This window comes from Scyliorhinus torazame, chromosome 17, assembly GCF_047496885.1.
Source record: "Scyliorhinus torazame isolate Kashiwa2021f chromosome 17, sScyTor2.1, whole genome shotgun sequence".
NCBI lineage: Eukaryota > Metazoa > Chordata > Chondrichthyes > Carcharhiniformes > Scyliorhinidae > Scyliorhinus > Scyliorhinus torazame.
In genome coordinates this window covers 179,413,674-179,431,548 of record NC_092723.1, presented here as the reverse complement: position 1 = coordinate 179,431,548, position 17,875 = coordinate 179,413,674, and the positions used below count along the sequence as shown (strand labels likewise).

General features: G+C 44.5%; 1 protein-coding gene across 2 annotated transcripts in view; it reads left to right on the top strand.

Moving 5' to 3' along the window:
- Positions 1-17,875, top strand: part of cramp1 (cramped chromatin regulator homolog 1) — a 66,805-nt gene that overhangs the window by 11,618 nt on the left and 37,312 nt on the right. For both annotated transcript variants that reach the window (XM_072481741.1, XM_072481742.1), the window contains exons 3-7: positions 3,525-3,724; positions 5,154-5,307; positions 8,090-8,173; positions 10,256-10,304; positions 15,003-15,088. In XM_072481741.1, the coding sequence (XP_072337842.1) occupies positions 3,525-3,724; positions 5,154-5,307; positions 8,090-8,173; positions 10,256-10,304; positions 15,003-15,088 (573 nt within the window). The remainder of the gene's footprint in view (positions 1-3,524; positions 3,725-5,153; positions 5,308-8,089; positions 8,174-10,255; positions 10,305-15,002; positions 15,089-17,875) is intronic.

Below are 17,875 nucleotides of genomic sequence, written 5' to 3'. Positions count from 1 at the left end.
CTTTATGTAACTCTAGACCATCGGAATATGGCTGACTTTCGGCAGTCCTCTGAGCTGGCCGAGCAAGCCACTCAGTTGAACCAAACCACTACGTGTGCAGGCATACAAGATGGTTGGTCACCACCAACTTCAGGAGAGAAATTAGGGATGGACAATAGATACTGGCCAAGCCAGCGAGGCCCCTAATCTGTGAATGAATAAAGTAAATCCCTGATGTATATTTTTGACATATTTGGAAAAAGCTAAAAGGATATGTTCAATATATGATGTTTCTGCAGTGTTGTTCATTACTGGGTTTCTATTATAAGGCTAATATATATATATCAGTACCATTTAGTGTAAAGCATATAAGAAATTAGAAAAGTCCAAGGAATACAGACTCAAGGATATGATGAACAACTGGTTGCAACCATCTGAAAGCAGATCTGGCAGGACCAGACAAAGCACTGTTGGGTTCTGCTCTCATTTGCTCATCCTGGAATGCAAACATAACCCTCAGCTTATTTTCTCTATTGCAAACCCATTTTCCTAAACCCCTCTACCCTGTCTACAATCGAAACCAAGCTGCCTCTGCAATATCCCTCCCTTTCAGTAGCCACTGGGCTAAACTGTTATCCTGTTTGGGAAAATATCCAAACTTGAATGCCCATCAGTAATGATTTGAGAGAAAGTAGAAATAACCTTTTACTCATTACAGATACAGGCGCCTTTGTTTCTCATGTATACCTTTTAGATTAATCAGCAGCACTGGAAACAGTCCTGGTGATCAGAATTTACAATCAACAACAACCTTCTTGTGATCTGAACAGAGCAAGGACAGACAGGCCGTCTCAGATTCACTGTACTGTCTTTATGGAATTGAGATCCTTTCTTTATACTGTTTTGCAAACTGACTCATTAACGCCATTGTCTGTCAGCTACAGCAGGACCATTTTTATTATGACCGATGTAAGATTCTGCAAATGCTGGAAATCTGAAATAAAACTAGGAAGTGCTGGAAGCATGCAACAGGCCAGGCGGCATCTGTGGAGAGAGAAAAACGGGAGTTGACATTTCCAGTCCATGAAAGGTTATCAACCAGGGGCGTCATTCTCCGCCGGCGGGAGTCTCCGTTTTGCCGGTGCCTGGGGGTTTCCCGCCGGCGTGGGGCTGCCCCACAATGGGAAACCCCATTGACCGGCCGGTGTTACGGAGACTCCCGCCGGCCGGTCGGGGCAGAAATGTGGCGGGGCGGGTAGGAGAATTTCGCCCCTGAAGTGTGATTCTGCTTCTCTCTTCACAGAATAAACCGATCTGCATGTTTCAATTTTTTTTTTTTCCCTATTCCTTTTTTAATTTCATAGAATTTTCTTTTTCATAGAATTTACAGTGCAATTGTTTGAATTATGTTGTCATTTAATGCTGCCAGTGCTTCTACTTCATTATTTAACTTGTCTTGATATAGCAGTTTGAGATCTACATTGTAAGATTTTGATCTGTCTTTACTTTCCTAATCCACTGTGTACCCCATTTAGTCCAGCAAGCTGAAACAACTGGTGGAGATTGTGCCTGTGGTACTTAATACAATTTTGTATTGGCTTCGCTGGACACCAAGGAATGTTCTACAGATGGTGTAAAGCATTGAATGCCCAAGTTTATTGTCATTGTGGCCATTTAGTTACACGGGGTATTTTGTGAGCCACATGAAGAATTTTAATGGCCCTGGAATTTCCACCTTTGTATGTCAGGCTGCAGACAGTTACAAACCTAGTGGGCTGATCAGGTTTTTATGCAGCACTGAGACATAGCTGAAGAGGGGCTGGTTTAGCACACTGGGCTAAATCGCTGGCTTTTAAAGCAGACCAAGGCAGGCCAGCAGCACGGTTCAATTCCCGTACCAGCCTCCCCGAACAGGCGCCGGAATGTGGCGACTAGGGGCTTTTCACAGTAACTTCATTGAAGTCTACTCGTGACAAGCGATTTTCATTTCATTTCATTTTCATTTCATTTTTCATTTCATTCAGTTAATTCAAGACCGGTCCCTTCTAAACTTCCAAGACTGCAAAATTCAAGCAGGATAGATTTGGAAGCGTGAGCAACTAAGTTGCTTGGCCTTTGTGGCCAGGATCACCAGAGTTTCATTTGTCAATGAGCTGCAATTTGGAAAACCTTGCTGTAACCACAATTCATTCTTTTCCTGACACATGGGATCAAATGTTAGTTTTTAAATTTGTGCTAGTAAACAACCTTTTAGAAATTGGGAAAAGAAACAGAAATAAGCACTGGAAATGGTAACGGTGTATGTACAAAATTTAAAAGCAAAATATTGAGTCTCTGAAACCAAATGAGAGTGCAGGAAAAACTCAGCAAGTCTGACAGCATCTGTGGGGATAGAAACCGAGTTAACTCTTGAGTCCAAGTGTGCAAGAGCCAAAAGGAACTCTAAAAAGTAACAGCCAGGAAATTTGATCAGTGCTGAAAAGCTACAGAGGCCCCTTCCAGAGGGCAAAGTGTTGGGCAGCAGAAAGGAGCGGTGGACCTCTGCATGTTTGGGTGACGAATATCACAGCAGTTTCGGGTGTGTCTGAGGGTACGTGAGGGTGGCACAAGACAAGTGTGGCATCCTGCAACACGGATCTGTCAGCAGTGCCTACAAGGGGCAGCGGTATGCTGTGACATGTCATTTTGGAATGTACCAAGATCTTTTGAGCAGTCTTGAGTGACACAATTTTTATTATCTGTATAGAATTTGTTATTATCTGTATAGAATTTGTTAGAGGTTATTGGTTAATTTGGGTCTCGTGATTTTTGACGTAGTCGCTAAGGAAATGTTTCAAGTGCACGGTTTTTCTGCATTGTGCCAATGAAAAAAAAATGGTTTTAGTTTAAACATTTGGTTTGTTCTAACACGGCCACGATTCGGCAAAATGTTGGTGCAAACTATTCTGTGGAATGTATGGTGTAGGTCATTATTTTATTCCTTTCCTCGGCTGCTTCATTCTTGATAGCTTATTTCGTCATTTTTAAACCTCTTTTCACCTCCCTTGCCTGCAAAGTTATTTTTGCAGTATTGTAACGTAAAGGAATTGCAAACTTGGAAGTCAGAATACGAATTGAATTGTGTAAATCAGTTCACTACGTGAATCTCTGTGCATTAACTCTGGGGGAAATACTACAACATGTTTGCAGCACCTCTCTGACAGATCAACTAACACCATTGCCTAGGGACCAAATCTGGTGCTTTCCTGGTCTTTGACTCAATCATTTATGAAGCCCAACTATCTATATCAGACTTGCTTATAGCTGGACTGGAGCTAACTGTGTGGACACTCATTGAATTGTTAAAAATGTCTATATTTTTCAGTTGGCTAGGGTTGTTTTCAATGGAGATATTTATTAGGTCACAAAGGTGCAAATATTAGTTGCACTCTATAATCTTTATTGTTTGAAATCCGTGCAGTGGGGGAAATATTGACTAGGTGGCCCAGATTGCACTTGTTTCTGAAAGGGCTTTGACTTATTAACTATTTTTACGTTTTCTGCAGGTCCTGAGGGGGGAGCTGCTGCCTCTGGTTATGCATCTGGCATTGCTGCTGGCGGCACTGGTGGAAACAGCAAAACCACAGCGAAGAGTTTATCTTCCATCTCTGGAGAAAAGGAGGAAGGAAACAAGAAGAAAGTTCGCAGACAATGGGAGTCCTGGAGTGCAGAGGACAAGAACTCATTTTTCGAAGGGCTGTATGAGGTACAAATTTCCAGAGTTAAAATTGCAATAGATTGGAACGATGGATGCTGAGAGGTTGTTTCTCCTTGTGGGAAGTCTAGGACCAGAGGACTTAATCTTCGAGGAAGGAGTCGCCTATTTAAGACCGAGATGAAGAATTTCTTCTCTGAGGGTAGTGAATCTGTGGAATTATTTACCGCAGAGAGATGTAGAAACTGGGTCGTTAAGTATGTTCAAGGCTGACATACAGAGGGAATCGCAGGTTATGGGGCAAAGTGGGAAAGTGAAGTTGAGGATTATTAGTCATGATGTAATTGAATGGGGAGCACACTTGTTGAGCCGAATGGCCGCCTTCGCCTATGTCTAATGATCGATATGTTAATTTGATGTCTGTTACATTAGTGCTAAGCGACAATGTATGATTCTCTAATGCATATGATTTATGGTCTGATTAACAGTTAAATTACCGCCCGCCCGTTTGAAATGTCAGAAAGTTGTGCCTGTATTGCAAATTGTAGTTTTACAGGAATGCTGATTCCAGATTATTAACCTTGGAACCTATTGATATGGAGCAGCTTTTAAATGATTGCTTTATGTAGGACTATGCTTTATTTGAATTTGCCCTGGGGAAATTTGATGGCTATGGATGTAGTAATACTTGCTAATGATCACAGTTGTTCATTCAGAGTATTGTATGTGTTTATAAGGGACTAAGTTATTTTGTAATTGTTTTTTAAGAATGGCTAAATGTGCAAGAGATACATTAGGATAAATTAATTTTCAAGATTGTATAATTCTCTTATTTGAATGTTGTTCTAATGTTCTTTCCGTATCCTACCCACCAGAGTAAATGAGTTGTATGCATAGGCAGTTAACATTTAACTGGAGCATATATCAGTGTTTTCCAAGTTTATCCATTTCCATCTAATCACTGAAATAACTTTTCTGGGCCATTACCATTTCTGTTAATATTTTCCATCCTAACATTTTGTTGATCGGTCTACCTCCACTGCTTTTGTTTTGTGGTTCCCTTTAAAATGGCTTCATACAAGGAAGGACAGTTTCTGCTTTTCGTTCTTGTCACTATGCAGTCAGCTCCGACATCCCGCAAGGTTTCATACTTGGCCTTCACTATTGCTTAATCTTACGCTACCTCAGAGGCATCATTCACAAGCAGACTTGTCCCATCTCCCTCTGTCCTCCAAGATGGTCATCATGCCATCTCACTGCTGGTTTCATATTGCATCTTGAATGAGCTGGCACTTCATCTCAATGTGTTTACAAAGTGGAAGCCATCTGATTGATCTCCCACAGGCACTTTGTTCCTCGGAGACCATCGATTTCTGGGTGCTTGTGCAAACTCAATCCTAAAGAAAGCTCATTTTGCTTCACTCAAATATTTCTGTTTATCTGATCAGTGGTATTAATATACTTTTTATTTATTTTACAGCATGGAAAGGATTTTGAAGCAATACAGAATAACATAGCTCTAAAGTACAAGAAGAAAGGGAAGCCAGCAAGTATGGTGAAAAACAAGGAGCAGGTTCGGCACTTCTACTACCGTACTTGGCACAAGATCTCCAAATACATCGATTTCAATAATGGTGAGTACACAATTCCAGGAGAATTATTGCATCCTTGCTCTGCTGTTTCCTGTTATTTATTTTTTTTCAAACACCTGATGTCCATTTGGACACTTGTCCTGTTTCAGCTTTGTTTGCTGTACATGTGGCAAAAAATCTATCCATTTACTAAGGAATACCACAGTGGTTATGCAATGATGTTTATGAAGAGTGGTAAATTTCTTATTCTCTCATCCCGAAGAATCGGGTATTACTGTATTTGTGGGATTTTCACAGTAACTTCATTGCAGCATTAATGTAAGCCTACTTGTGACACTAATAAAGATTATTGTTATTATTATGTCCTTTTAGGGAAGGAAATCTGCCGTGCTTACCTGGTCTGGTCTACACGTGACTCCAGATCCACAACAATGTGGTTGACTCTTAACTCTCCTGAAGTGGCCGAGCAAGCCACTCAGTTCAAGGGCAGTTAGACATGGGCAGTAAATGCTGGCCTTGCCAGTGACACCCACGCCCTATGTACAAATAAAGAAATGCATTGTGTCCTTTGTTCTCGCCCACATCCTTCTAGGTTCACTAGGATACAACAAATGCTGTAACTGTTTATTTCTAAACATGTAGATTGAATAGACATGACTGGCTGACTTCATCAGCGTGTCTTTATTCTTCTGTTTCTGCCATCTCACTGGGTGTTTGTTGTACTCAAATACGCCACCTTGACAGTCTTTCTGTGCAAGCCTGGACATAGTGGTAATGGGCTACAATCTCGGAAGGGATTAAATCTGATCCATTCTTCTCACCAATGTAACTTCTAGCGGAGGTCAGGGGGTAGTGACTAAGAAGGCAAATCTCGGTTGATTTTCTTCTTCCAGGAATAGGAGCGAAGAGGTTGACCTTGCTGATAAACTGGTTGGGATCAAAATTCTAGCACAGGTTTGTAATCAAACCTGGGATCTTCTAAGCCATATTGCTCATTGAGCGACTTTTTACCAACTAAGCTTTTGGTTGAAATAAAAACAAAGTGCTAGAAGTACTCAGCAGGTCTGACAGTATATGTGAACAGAGAAAAAGAGTTAATGGTTTCAGGTCAATGACCTTGCACCAGAACTGGATAACTCAGATGATGTGCCATTATCCTGAAACTATTTTTATTAAGGTTTTACATTTTGACAAACTATGCAACAAGACCACAAGAATGATAAGCACAGCAAGCAACAAAAAGGCTCAGCATACACGATTACAGAAAGGGGCTGGAGAACAGCAGTATAACCAACTTGATACAATCATTAGCCATAACTTGATGTCTCTATAAGCCTAAGCAGAGAACAAGGGAGAAACAGGATAAGGCCATGAAAATGTAGCAAAATGGTGCCAACCTTCCCATGCAGCGATTGCTCGCAATTGCCAGAAGAGTTCAGGGTAAATCTTTTGCACCCGTGTTCAGGCACGGACCAATATATATATATCACCCTCTACTCCAGCAACGCCAGAGACACCGATGACAGACCGCCACTCCTCGGATATCAGACCCATCGGTGCCCATGCAGGAACCAATTATGATTCTTTATTCCCATCGTTAAAAAAAGAGGAAACAACAACAAAAATAGGCGAGAACCCCAGTTCTAAAAGGGTGTTACATATATATCGCACAACTCGACATACGTCCAGTCTCGGGCCCAGTACACAACCAACATCATTCCATACAGAGAGGTCCAGCAGCAACATGTTCGGATTATGATCAGTGTTGTCAACACCTCCCAAGAAAAACAAGAAGGATAATAACACCATCTATGTTCCTGAAATGACAAAGCCGTGTCAGGATCGTCGAACACTCCTCAGGATCTCTCGAGGATACCAACGAATGAAGCACCTTCACTCCCACCATGCCGACGCACACGCGATCCACAACCTAGGTTCAGGCTGGGGTGGGGGGATGACTCGACATGATCGGCTACCTCCCAACTCTTCATGACAAGAATCGAAAACAGGGTAATATAAGGCTAATGGTCGGGCGGCCCCAACCGCCCCCAGGCCTCCAAGACTGGTTGCGCTGTGCTGCGTCGAACCTGATACGCCAGCCTCCAGATCAAGATTACTAAAGCATGGCAGTCAATTTTCAAACTTAATCGGGAACTCGCCTCTCATCTCTCGCCAGGGACCGGTTCATGGACACCCCTTGTCCGGCCGCTACGTTCCAAACTGTCAGGATAGACATGCCATGCAGCAGGATCTCAACAAATCAACCATCAAATACAAGGATTCTCTCCTGCGTCTCCACCATTCTCCCGAAGATACCTCGCAGTTCCTCAAAGTGAGCTCCAAAGATCTGCACCATGGAGCCAAGCTTCCAATATAGAACAACGTTCTCAATGGCGGCCATCATCCCGATGCACGCAGCACCGCCGGGGCAAAGGCCCACTTACTGGATGCCACTGCAAGCTGGGCCCCACCCCAGCCCCCTCCGACCACCACTGTCAAACGAGGATTTAATTCAGCTGCTCTTCGCAATACTCCAATCGGGATCAACCTGGAACATAGTGGAAGACATACATCAAAAAAAGAAGACCAGTATAAAATGTGCACTGTAATAAGATAATGGATTGAGAGCCGAGTCAGCTGCTCCCACGCTCGCTTCACATGATCCCCCTGTCTTGAAACTTTCATTGTTTCTCAATCCACAGGTTCCAACAGACTTGCTGAGTATTTCCGGCATTTTGTTTTTATTTCAGATTTCCAAAGAAACCTGACATCCATTTTTTTTTTTAAATCCTTAAAAAAATAATGAACTATATTTTTGTTGCAGTGTTCTCGCGAGGATTGAAGAAATCATCCCAGGAACTCTATGGGCTAATATGTTATGGAGAACTACGCAAAAAGATTGGTGGATGTGAGTATTTTGATGGGATTTAATAAGAAGGAAGCTTGTTGCCAATGGAACTAGAATTTAGAACATACAGTGCAGAAGGAGGCCATTCGGCCCATCGAGTCTGCACCGACCCACTTAAGCCCTCATTTCCACCCTACCCTCGTAGCCAAATAACCCCTCCTAACCTTTTTGGATACAAAGGGCAATTTATCATGGCCAATCCACCTAACCTACATGTCTTTGGACTGTGGGAGGAAACCGGAGCACTCGGAGGAAACCCACGCAGACACGGGGCGAACGTGCAGACTCCACACAGACAGTGACCCAGCGGGGAATCGAACCTGGGACCCTGGCGTTGTGCAGCCACAGTGCTATCCACATGTGCTGCCCAAACTTGTCCTTTGGTTTCCTGTTACTACTTTTTCGACACTATTGATAGTTGTAAAGTATTTTGTTTCTTAATAATTGGTAATTGCCATTATATTAGCTTCAATGAATCCCATCACATTTCAAAAAGGATCTCGTCCCCATTTAAAGCCGCTGTTTTGGCCCTGAAAATAGTTGTGCTTTTCTTTGTATAGTTTCTGAATTCCAATTTACCTGACATGTAAATTACCCCATATATATACGTCAATTTGGCCTTTGAATAACACTTCCTGGTGCAGGTTTTAAATAGCTAGCTTCACCCATGAATAAATGCATTGTGTGCATTGGGCTACCAATTGATGTTCATTCCATATGTTGCGTCACATGGTGGATACTTGAAATTTTTTTATTCAGGGCTACTATTGTCAAGTGTCATCTTTTTATGGAGATGCTAAACTGAGGCTTCATCTGCCTATTTGGATGGATGTAAAGGATACAGTGAGACCATTCAACAAACTGGGAATGTCTTCCTGTGTCCTACTTGTACTAACTAGTCATGCATTTCATTTACTGTTTGAGATTTTGGTACATGTTACTTGCCAATAGGTTTATCTACATAAGGAATGGGATCCCTTTTTGAAAATAAACAGAGAATGTGAAACACTTGGGTAAGATAAACTTTTTAAAAGTACAACTTTTTTTCTAGATTAGGTGGCTCACAGAGAAAATCATCAATGCAGATTTGTTGGCCCAAGTGACCCTTTTTTGTGCTGCAATTTTGGAGCCCCTTGGAGCCAGCTGGCTTAATGAAACATTGTGAGGACATTGCTCATGATACTCCTCCCATTAATATCAATGGGATGGAGTAATGGCAGCAAAATACCCATAGCTTTCTGGTGAGCTGCTTGATTAATTTGAAGTACATGACCTTGACAGGTTTTACCTTCTGTTGAATTTGATTCCATGAATTAGCTGTACTGTACCTGAACAAGATTGTGTTATGGACCGATGTGTATCAAAACGCATGGTTGTTCTGTTTTAAGTTTTGAAAAAATTTGGGCGGCGCAGTGGTTAGCACTGCTGGCTCATGGCTCTGAGGACCCAGGCTCGATCCCGGCCCCAGGTCACTACCTATGTGGGCATACTCCCCGTGTTTGCGTGGGTTTCACCCCTACGACCCAAAGATGTGCAGGGTAGGTGGTAAGGTCAACATTTGTGGCCAATCCCTGGTTGCATTTGAGAAAGTGCTGGTGGGTCGTCTTCTTGAACCATTGAAGTTCATGTGATGAAGGTACCCCAACAGTAATGTTAAATAGGGAGTTCCTGACGCTGTGGGTTAGACCTGATGCCTCAGGCGCCGAAGTCCCAGGTTCAATCCCGGCTCTGGGTCACTGTCCGTGTGGAGTTTGCACATTCTCCCCGTGTTTGCGTGGGCTTCGCCCCCACAACCCAAAGATGTGCAGGCTAGGTGGATTGGCGTCGCTAAATTGCCCCTTAATTGGAAAAAAAATAATTGGGTACACTAAATTTATTTTTAAAGTATTCAAAAAAATTCTTCACGTGTTACTCAACACCTATATTGCTGTTCTGATAAAGATTTAGTGAAACTATTCAGGTGAGTTTTTACAGTAAAGAGGCATTCTGATGAAGGACTATAGCCTGGAGCAGCAATTAACTTATTCTAAAAATAGAGATTGCCTATTAATTTAATACTGTGATAATGTATTTATTTCCTAGGCATGGATGACAAAAATGCAGCTAAACTCAATGAATTAATTCAAGCAGGGTAAGTGAACTTCATAGTTTATAGTACCGTCAATGTGTCACGTGGCACTACCACCATACTAAACGGGAGAGGTTTCAAACAGATCGTTTTTTATTAACAACTCAAGACTGCGTGACCATGAGGCGCTGTGGGCCATCAGCAGCAGCAGAATTGTACTCCACCACAATCTTTAACCTGATAACCCAGCGTATCCCTCGCTCTTCCATTACCACCAGCTGGGGATCAACCCTGCTTCAATGAATCATAGAATTTACAGCGCAGAAGGAGGCCGTTCGGCCCATTGTGTCTGCACCGGCCCCTGGAAAGAGCACCCCACTTAAGCCCATGCCTCCACCCTATCCCAGTAACCCCACCCAAACCTTTTGGACACTAAGGGTAATTTAGCATGGCCAATCCACCTAACCTGCACACCTTTGGACTGTGGGAGGGAACCGGAGCACCCGGAGAAAACCCACGCAGACCACGGGGAGAACATGCAGACTCCGCACAGACAGTGACCCAAACCGGGAATCGACCCTGGGACCCTAGAGCTGCGAAACAACTGTGCTAACCACTGTGCTACCGTGCTGCCCAGAGAGCATGCCAGGAAGAGCACCAGGCACATCTAAAAATGAGGTGTCCACCTGGTGAAGCTACAACACAGGACTACTTACCCCCCAAACAGTATAAGCAGCGAGTGATAGAGTTAAGCAATTTTATAACCAATGGATCAGATCTAAGCTCTGCAGTCCTGCCACATGCAGCTGTGAATGGTGGTGAACAATTAACAACTAACAGGACGAGGAGGCTCCACAAATATCCCCAACCTCAATGATAAGGTTGCAGTCTTCTACCAGAAGTGCCAAGTGGATGATCCACCTCTGCCTCCTCCTGAGTTCCCCAGCATCACCGATGCCAGTCTTCAGCCAATCCGATTCACTCCGATATCAAAAAATGGCTGAAGGCACTGGATACTGAAAAGGCTATCGGCTCAGACGGTATTCAGGCAATAGTACAGAAGATCTGTGCTCCAGAACAGGCCGGGCCCGAGCCCAGTTGTTCCAGTACAGCTACAACACTGGCATCTACCCGGCAATATGGAAAATTGCCCAGATATGTCCTGCACAGAAAAAGCAGGACAAATCCAACCCAGCCAATTACCGCCCCATTAGTCTACTCTTGATCATTGGTAAAGTGATGGAAAGGATCATCAACAGCGCTGTCAAGTGGCACTTGCTTGACAATAGCCTGCCAACTAATGTGCAGTTTCGGTTCTGTCTGGGCCACTCGGCTCCTGACCTCAATACAGCCGTGGTTCAAGCACGGCCAAAAGAGCTGAACTCCAGAGGTGAGAGTGACTGCTCTTGACATCAATTTCGCATTTGAGTGTGACATCTAGGAGCCCAAGCAAAACTGGAGTCAATGGGAATTTGCGGGTGGGGGGGACGCCACTGGTTGGAGTCATATCAAGCAGAAGGAAGAGGTAGTGATTGTTGGACGTCAGTCATCTCTGTTCCAGGACATCACTGAATGAGTTCCTCAGGATTGTGTTCTCGACCGAACCATTTTTAGCTACTTCATCAATTACCTTCCTTCCACCATAAGGTCAGAAGTGGGAATGTTTGTGGGTTGTGGGTGATTGCACAATGTTCACCATTCGCAACTCCTCAGACACTGAAACAATCCATGTTTAAATGCAGCAAGAACTGGACAATATCCAGGCTTGGGCGGGCAAGCAGCAAGCAACATTCATGTCATACGAGTGCCAGGCAATGACCATCTCCAACAAGAGGGCGTCTAACCTTCGCCCCTTGAAATTCAATGGCATTACCACCACTGAAATCCTCACTATGAACATCCTGGGGGTTACCATTAGCCAGAAACTGAGCGGGACTAGCCATATAAATACTGTGGCTGCAAGAGCAGATCAGAGCCTCAAAATCCTGCAGCAAGTAACGAACCTCCTGACTCCCCAAAGCCTACAAGGCACAAGCCAGGAGTGTAAGGGATACTCTCCACTTGCCTGGATGAGTGCAGCTCCAACAACACTCAAGAAGCTCAGCACCATCCACAACAAAGCAGTCCAATTGATTGGCACCCCATCCACAAACATTCAGTCCCTCCACCACTACTGCACGGTGGCAGCAGTGTGTGCCATCTACAATATGCACTGCCGGGACTCACCAAGGTTCCTTAGGCAGCATCCTCCTAGCCCACAACTGCTACCATCTAGAAAGGCAAGGCAGCAGGTACATGGGCACCCCATCACCTGGAAACTCCCCCCCCCCCCCCCCCCCCCCCCCCCCCCCCCCACACACACACCCAAGTCACTCACCATCCTACTTGGAAATATTTCACCGTTCCTTCCCTGTTGCTGGGTCAAAATCCTGCAACTCCCTAACAGGACTATGAGTGTACCTACACCTCATGGACTACAGCGGCTCAAAAAGGCAGCTCACCAGCGCCTTCCCAAGGACAATTTGAGATGTGCAATAAATTCTTGCCAGCCAGCAAAGCCGGCACCGATTAATGATTTTTTTTTGTAAACCATCGGACAATGATTTGGTGTAACTGACCATTATCATATGTCCTCAGACTGAAGATTAACATTTTTTCCAAAACTTTAAGGACATTCTGGCAATTTGACATGAATTGGTTTGAATTTAGAGCCTTATTTTGCTGGCTTTTTATGTTTGTGAGTGCATGTCACAGTCTCTAATGACAACAGAGTATACAGCACCCCCACCAAAAGGAGAATGCTGAATGCTATTACGCATGTTCACTGTACATTCATTTTCCTTCTGAGTCAGTGACTTTCCTGCCTAACTAACCACCGTGACTTTATGAAAAAGTGACCGTTCCAATATAATGGGAAAGCCTTGTGATACAACGTACCTAGACTTTCAAAAACTTAACATTTCACCCGACCTGCCTCAGCAACCAGGCTTCAGAACACAAATTAAGTTGGTCAAACTGCCGGGTTGGATGGGGAGCAGTAGAGCTGGATGAAGCATCTGAAAATTAAAGAAATCCAGACAATGTTTATTATTTTAAAAAAATATTTTTGTTTCGATGAGTTTTTCATTATAACAAGATAAAACAAAACAATAATACATAACAAATACCATTGCACAATGCACACACTCGCACCTACTCCCCCATACAACAAAAAAATAACAACCCTCCCCAGCAATTGACAGTGACCTTCTCTGAAAAAGGAGGTGAAAAGCTGACCACCTTGATTAAAACCCTTTCCCTGACCCCCAGATGGTATACTTAACCTTCTCGAGCTACATCAGGCCACTCAGTCAGGCTGAGGCACTGCTGCCCCTCCACAATCACCCCCGGAAGGTAGGACTCCAAACACATTGCCAACACCTTCGCCAACAACGTAGCATCAACCTTCAACAACCGCCTTTAGTGCTCCCCACAGCATGGAAGGCAAAACCGCCCCATTCCTATTGAACTCAATGTACTCCTCAATGCGGAGGATATATGCTCACAAAATCCCTTGTCTGCCAATAACGCCATGTCCAATCTCCACATGGGTCGCTGAGCGAGGCCCGGCTCCAACATCAGATCCACAAAGTGCGGAGCATGATCTGAGATAACAATCAGTGAGTATCCTGCCCCCTTCACCCCAGGAAGAAGAAACCTACGCTCCATGAAGAAGTCAATCCACCATTTATGCCTCCAACGAGGCTCGAGGGGCTTCTGAGTCCAGTGATCTACGGCCAATGCTATTCATTACAATTTGGTGCAATAATAAATGGTTTGGAAAGAAACGGGCATGTAGTTCATGGTATTGAACTATGATATAGCCTCAAAGCCCTTACAAATGCTTGCTTATTTATTCCTAGCATTTTTTACTTTTATTTCAGATTTCCTGGTCCTTTTCACCGACCAATGATTTCAGAGCACCAATTAACATAGCAATATAATATTATCAAATTAGTAGAGAATAAGTCTGAGACTGTCACCGTGAAACTATTATTGCTTTGATTGGGCACACCTTGAGTACTGCTTCCACTGCAAATCAAGACAAAAGGAACTTTCCAAACCTTGGAATTAGTGCAGAATTTGGCCACAGGATGGATTGCTCAAATCTGAAGGCAGAGATATGAGGAAGGGTTGCAAACTGTGCCTTGAAAGCAAAAGTATGAGAAAATGCTTTTATAGAGGTGCATTACTCACGAAGTGGACTTGGAAAAGGTTAATCATAAATATAATTTAAAGCGCAACCACAACTGCAGGTCAGGGAGACATGGTAAAAATTTGTAAAAAGAACTTCAGGACTGATGTGAGAAAACACATCTTTGTGCAGAATGACTAATATCTGGAGTGTTCTTATGGAAAGGAGGCAAAACCACACTTCATTCAAAAAGCACTTATGGAGATATTGTAAGGTTGTGTTAGCTGGATGGGTGTAGATCATCTCCCTCTCTTTGTAATGGTGGGCTGTGGTCCGTGCAAGCATTTTGCGATCTGACTAAACCGACTGCTTTGAAAACATGCTAATGCAAGATTTTTTCCAATTCGGAATGGCAGGAGCATGTGGCGAAAGTTATTTGCCATTGTGACTTCAGATGGGTAACCAGATATTTACTGGACTCCATGTAGAGCCCAGTTGTTTCATAATTTGTCAAGTGAATTCTGAGGTTGTAGGATAGTCTTGTCTTCTCCACTAAAAGTAATTCAAATTTATTTTTCTGATTTCAGGGCCACCACGGTGCGATACAAAGGCCGCAATTTGCGTATAAAGACACCGATGTGCCGGGCTTTGAAAAAGATCTGCGATCCTGAGGGTAAGTTCTATAAAGTGAAATTAAATTCACAAGAAAATGTTCTAAGAAGATATCACCAACCGCCAATGAGTAAGAGGAAGGATAAAGGAAAGGTGTGTGTCTTTGCATCTAGTGGCTTCCCTTGGGACAAATACGTTATCAAATCTGTGGTTAATGGAAGAAATTGTTATATATAGTTTTTAGTAAAATAAATAAAAGTAAAACCCTGGGTTAAGATGCATACAGACAGTTTGATTGCCAGAGCCATGATTAAGCTATTAAGGTGTTGTAAGAGTGAGATAATCATTGATTTGCAGATGAAATGTTCTGCTAATAGATCTTGAGAACCATTTACTTGTTTGCAGATAGCTAGCAGAACATTGTTTAGGTTTGAAGGATGTAGATAATTTATGTGGGGTATTGTGTTTGGCTAAAAAAGCCAAGGGACATCTTGTAAGAAGAAACAAAAGAAAGCCTTGTAGTTTGGGTATAGATTATGTAGTTAATGAGAGGAGCCAGCTCTGTCTGAAGAGCCAGTAGGATTTGTTTATTGTCACGTGTACGGAGGTACAGTGAAAAGTAATGTTCTATGCACAGCTCAGACAGATCATTCTGTACATGAAAAGAAAATACATAGGGCAAACATAAAAACACAGACACAGGCATCAGATGAAGCATACAGGAGTGTAGTACTACTCAGCGAAGATGTGTGAAGAGATCAGATCAGTGCATAAGAGGGTTGCTTAGAAGTCTGGTAACAGCGAGAAGAAGCTGTTTTTGAATCTTTTGGTGCGTGTTCTCAAACTTTTGTATCTCCTGCCTGATGGAAGAAGTTGGAAGAATGAATAAGCCAGGTGAGAGGGGTCTTTGATTATGTTGCCTGCTTTTCCAAGGCAGCGGGAGGTGTAGACAATGTCAATGGATGGGAGGCGGGTTCGTGTGATGGACCTGGTGGTGTTCACGACTCTGTAGTTTCTTCCGGCCTTGGGCCGAGCAGTTGCCATACCAGGCTGTGATGCAGCCAGATAGGATGCTTTCTATGGGGCATCTGTAAAAGTTGGTAAGAGTCGATGTGGACGTGCCGAATATCCTTAGTTTCCTGAGGGAGTATAGGTGCTATTGTGCATTCTTGGTCATAGCGTCGACGTGGGTGGAACAGGACAGATTTTTGGTGATGTGTGCACCTCGGAATTTGAAGCTGTCAACCATCTCCACCTCAGCCACGTTAATGCAGACAGGGGTGTGTACAGTACTTTGCTTCCTGAAGTCAATGACCAGCTCTTTAGTTTTGCTACTCTCTATTGGAATATAATGGCAGGTTTAGGAAGTAAGTTTCTTCATGTACTTAACTGTTGTAAATGTTGTCTGTAAAGTTATTTCTTTGTTGCTAATGTGGTTAATTCTGTGATTAAATTAAAGTTTGTGTTCACATAAAAGATACCTATTGGTCGGACTTGCGGTTGCGGCTATGCTGAGCTAAGTCGCACGTTCGGCAGCTCCCGCCAGAAACGGACTTTTGGGCTCTTTTTAGGGGCCCCGGCGGCATTTGTTCGACGGTTCCCAGAGTGGGAAGGTGACAGTATGATTTCCCCGGCACTGTATGGATTGGACCAGGAGTGGAGCGGTGAAAAAAGTAATTTTGGTGCAACGAAAAGTGTGATGCAGGAAAGCTAAGATGGTGGCGAGTGGAGACCAGGCAGCGTGGGCGCAGTGGTCGCGAGAGCAGCAGGAGTTTTTCAAGCGCTGCTTCACGGAATTGAAAGCAGAGCTGCTGAAGCCGATGAAGGCTTCGATCAACAAGCTGGTCAAGACCCAGAAGGCCCAAGGGGCAGCGATCCGGGAGGTGCGGCAGAAGGCCTCGGAGAATGAAGACAAGATATTGGGCCTGGTGGTGAAGGTGGAGGCGCACGAGGCGCTGCATAAGAAATGGCAGGAGAAGTTCGAGGAAATGGAGAATCGGTCGAGGAGGAAGACCCTGTGGATTCTGGGTCTCCCGGAGGGAATGGAGGGGTCGGATGTTGGAGCATATGTGGTCACGATGCTGAACACGTTGATGGGCGCGGGTGCCTTCCCGAGGCCCCTGGAGCTGGATGGGGCCCACCGAGTCCTGGCGAGGAGGCCCAAGTCTAACGAGCTGCCGCAGGCGGTATTGGTGCGGTTCCACCGCTTGGTGGACAGGGAGTGTGTCCTAACATGGGCAAAAAAGGAGCGGAGCAGCAGGTGGGAGAATGCAGAGGTCCGTATATACCAGGACTGGAGCGCGGAGGTGGCCAAGAAGAGGGCCGGGTACAATCGCGCTAAGGCGGTTCTGCATTGGAATGGGGTGAAATTTGGGATGCTGCAGCCGGTGCGACTGTGGGTCACGTTTAAGGACCGGCACCATTACTTTGAGACGCCGGAGGAGGCGTGGACCTTTATTCAGGCCGAAACGTTGGACACGGACTGAAGGTCGGTTGTGAGGGGAGGTCGCGGGGGACTACTCTGGTTACTGTTCTGTTCTGTTCTGTATTGTTTCTTTGGGTGCTGGGTGGGGTAGGGTGAAATGGTTCGAAGTGGGGGTTTTGTGAGAGTGTGGGCGTCGGTGGTTGGAAGAACGGGGCTCCGTTGGGGGGAGGGGAGATGGGAGGCCCGAGGTGGGGGAGCTGGGATTAGGCCGCAAAAGGGAGCTGCGCCAGAGAGGGCGGGGCCGGTTTGATGGAAAGCGCGGGCTTTTTCCCACGCTAGGGAAGGAAGGGGGCGGGGCCAGGGTGGGAGGGTGGTGTTGGAGAGGAGCACCCGCTGATGGGCGGGGAGGGGGGGTAGGGAGAG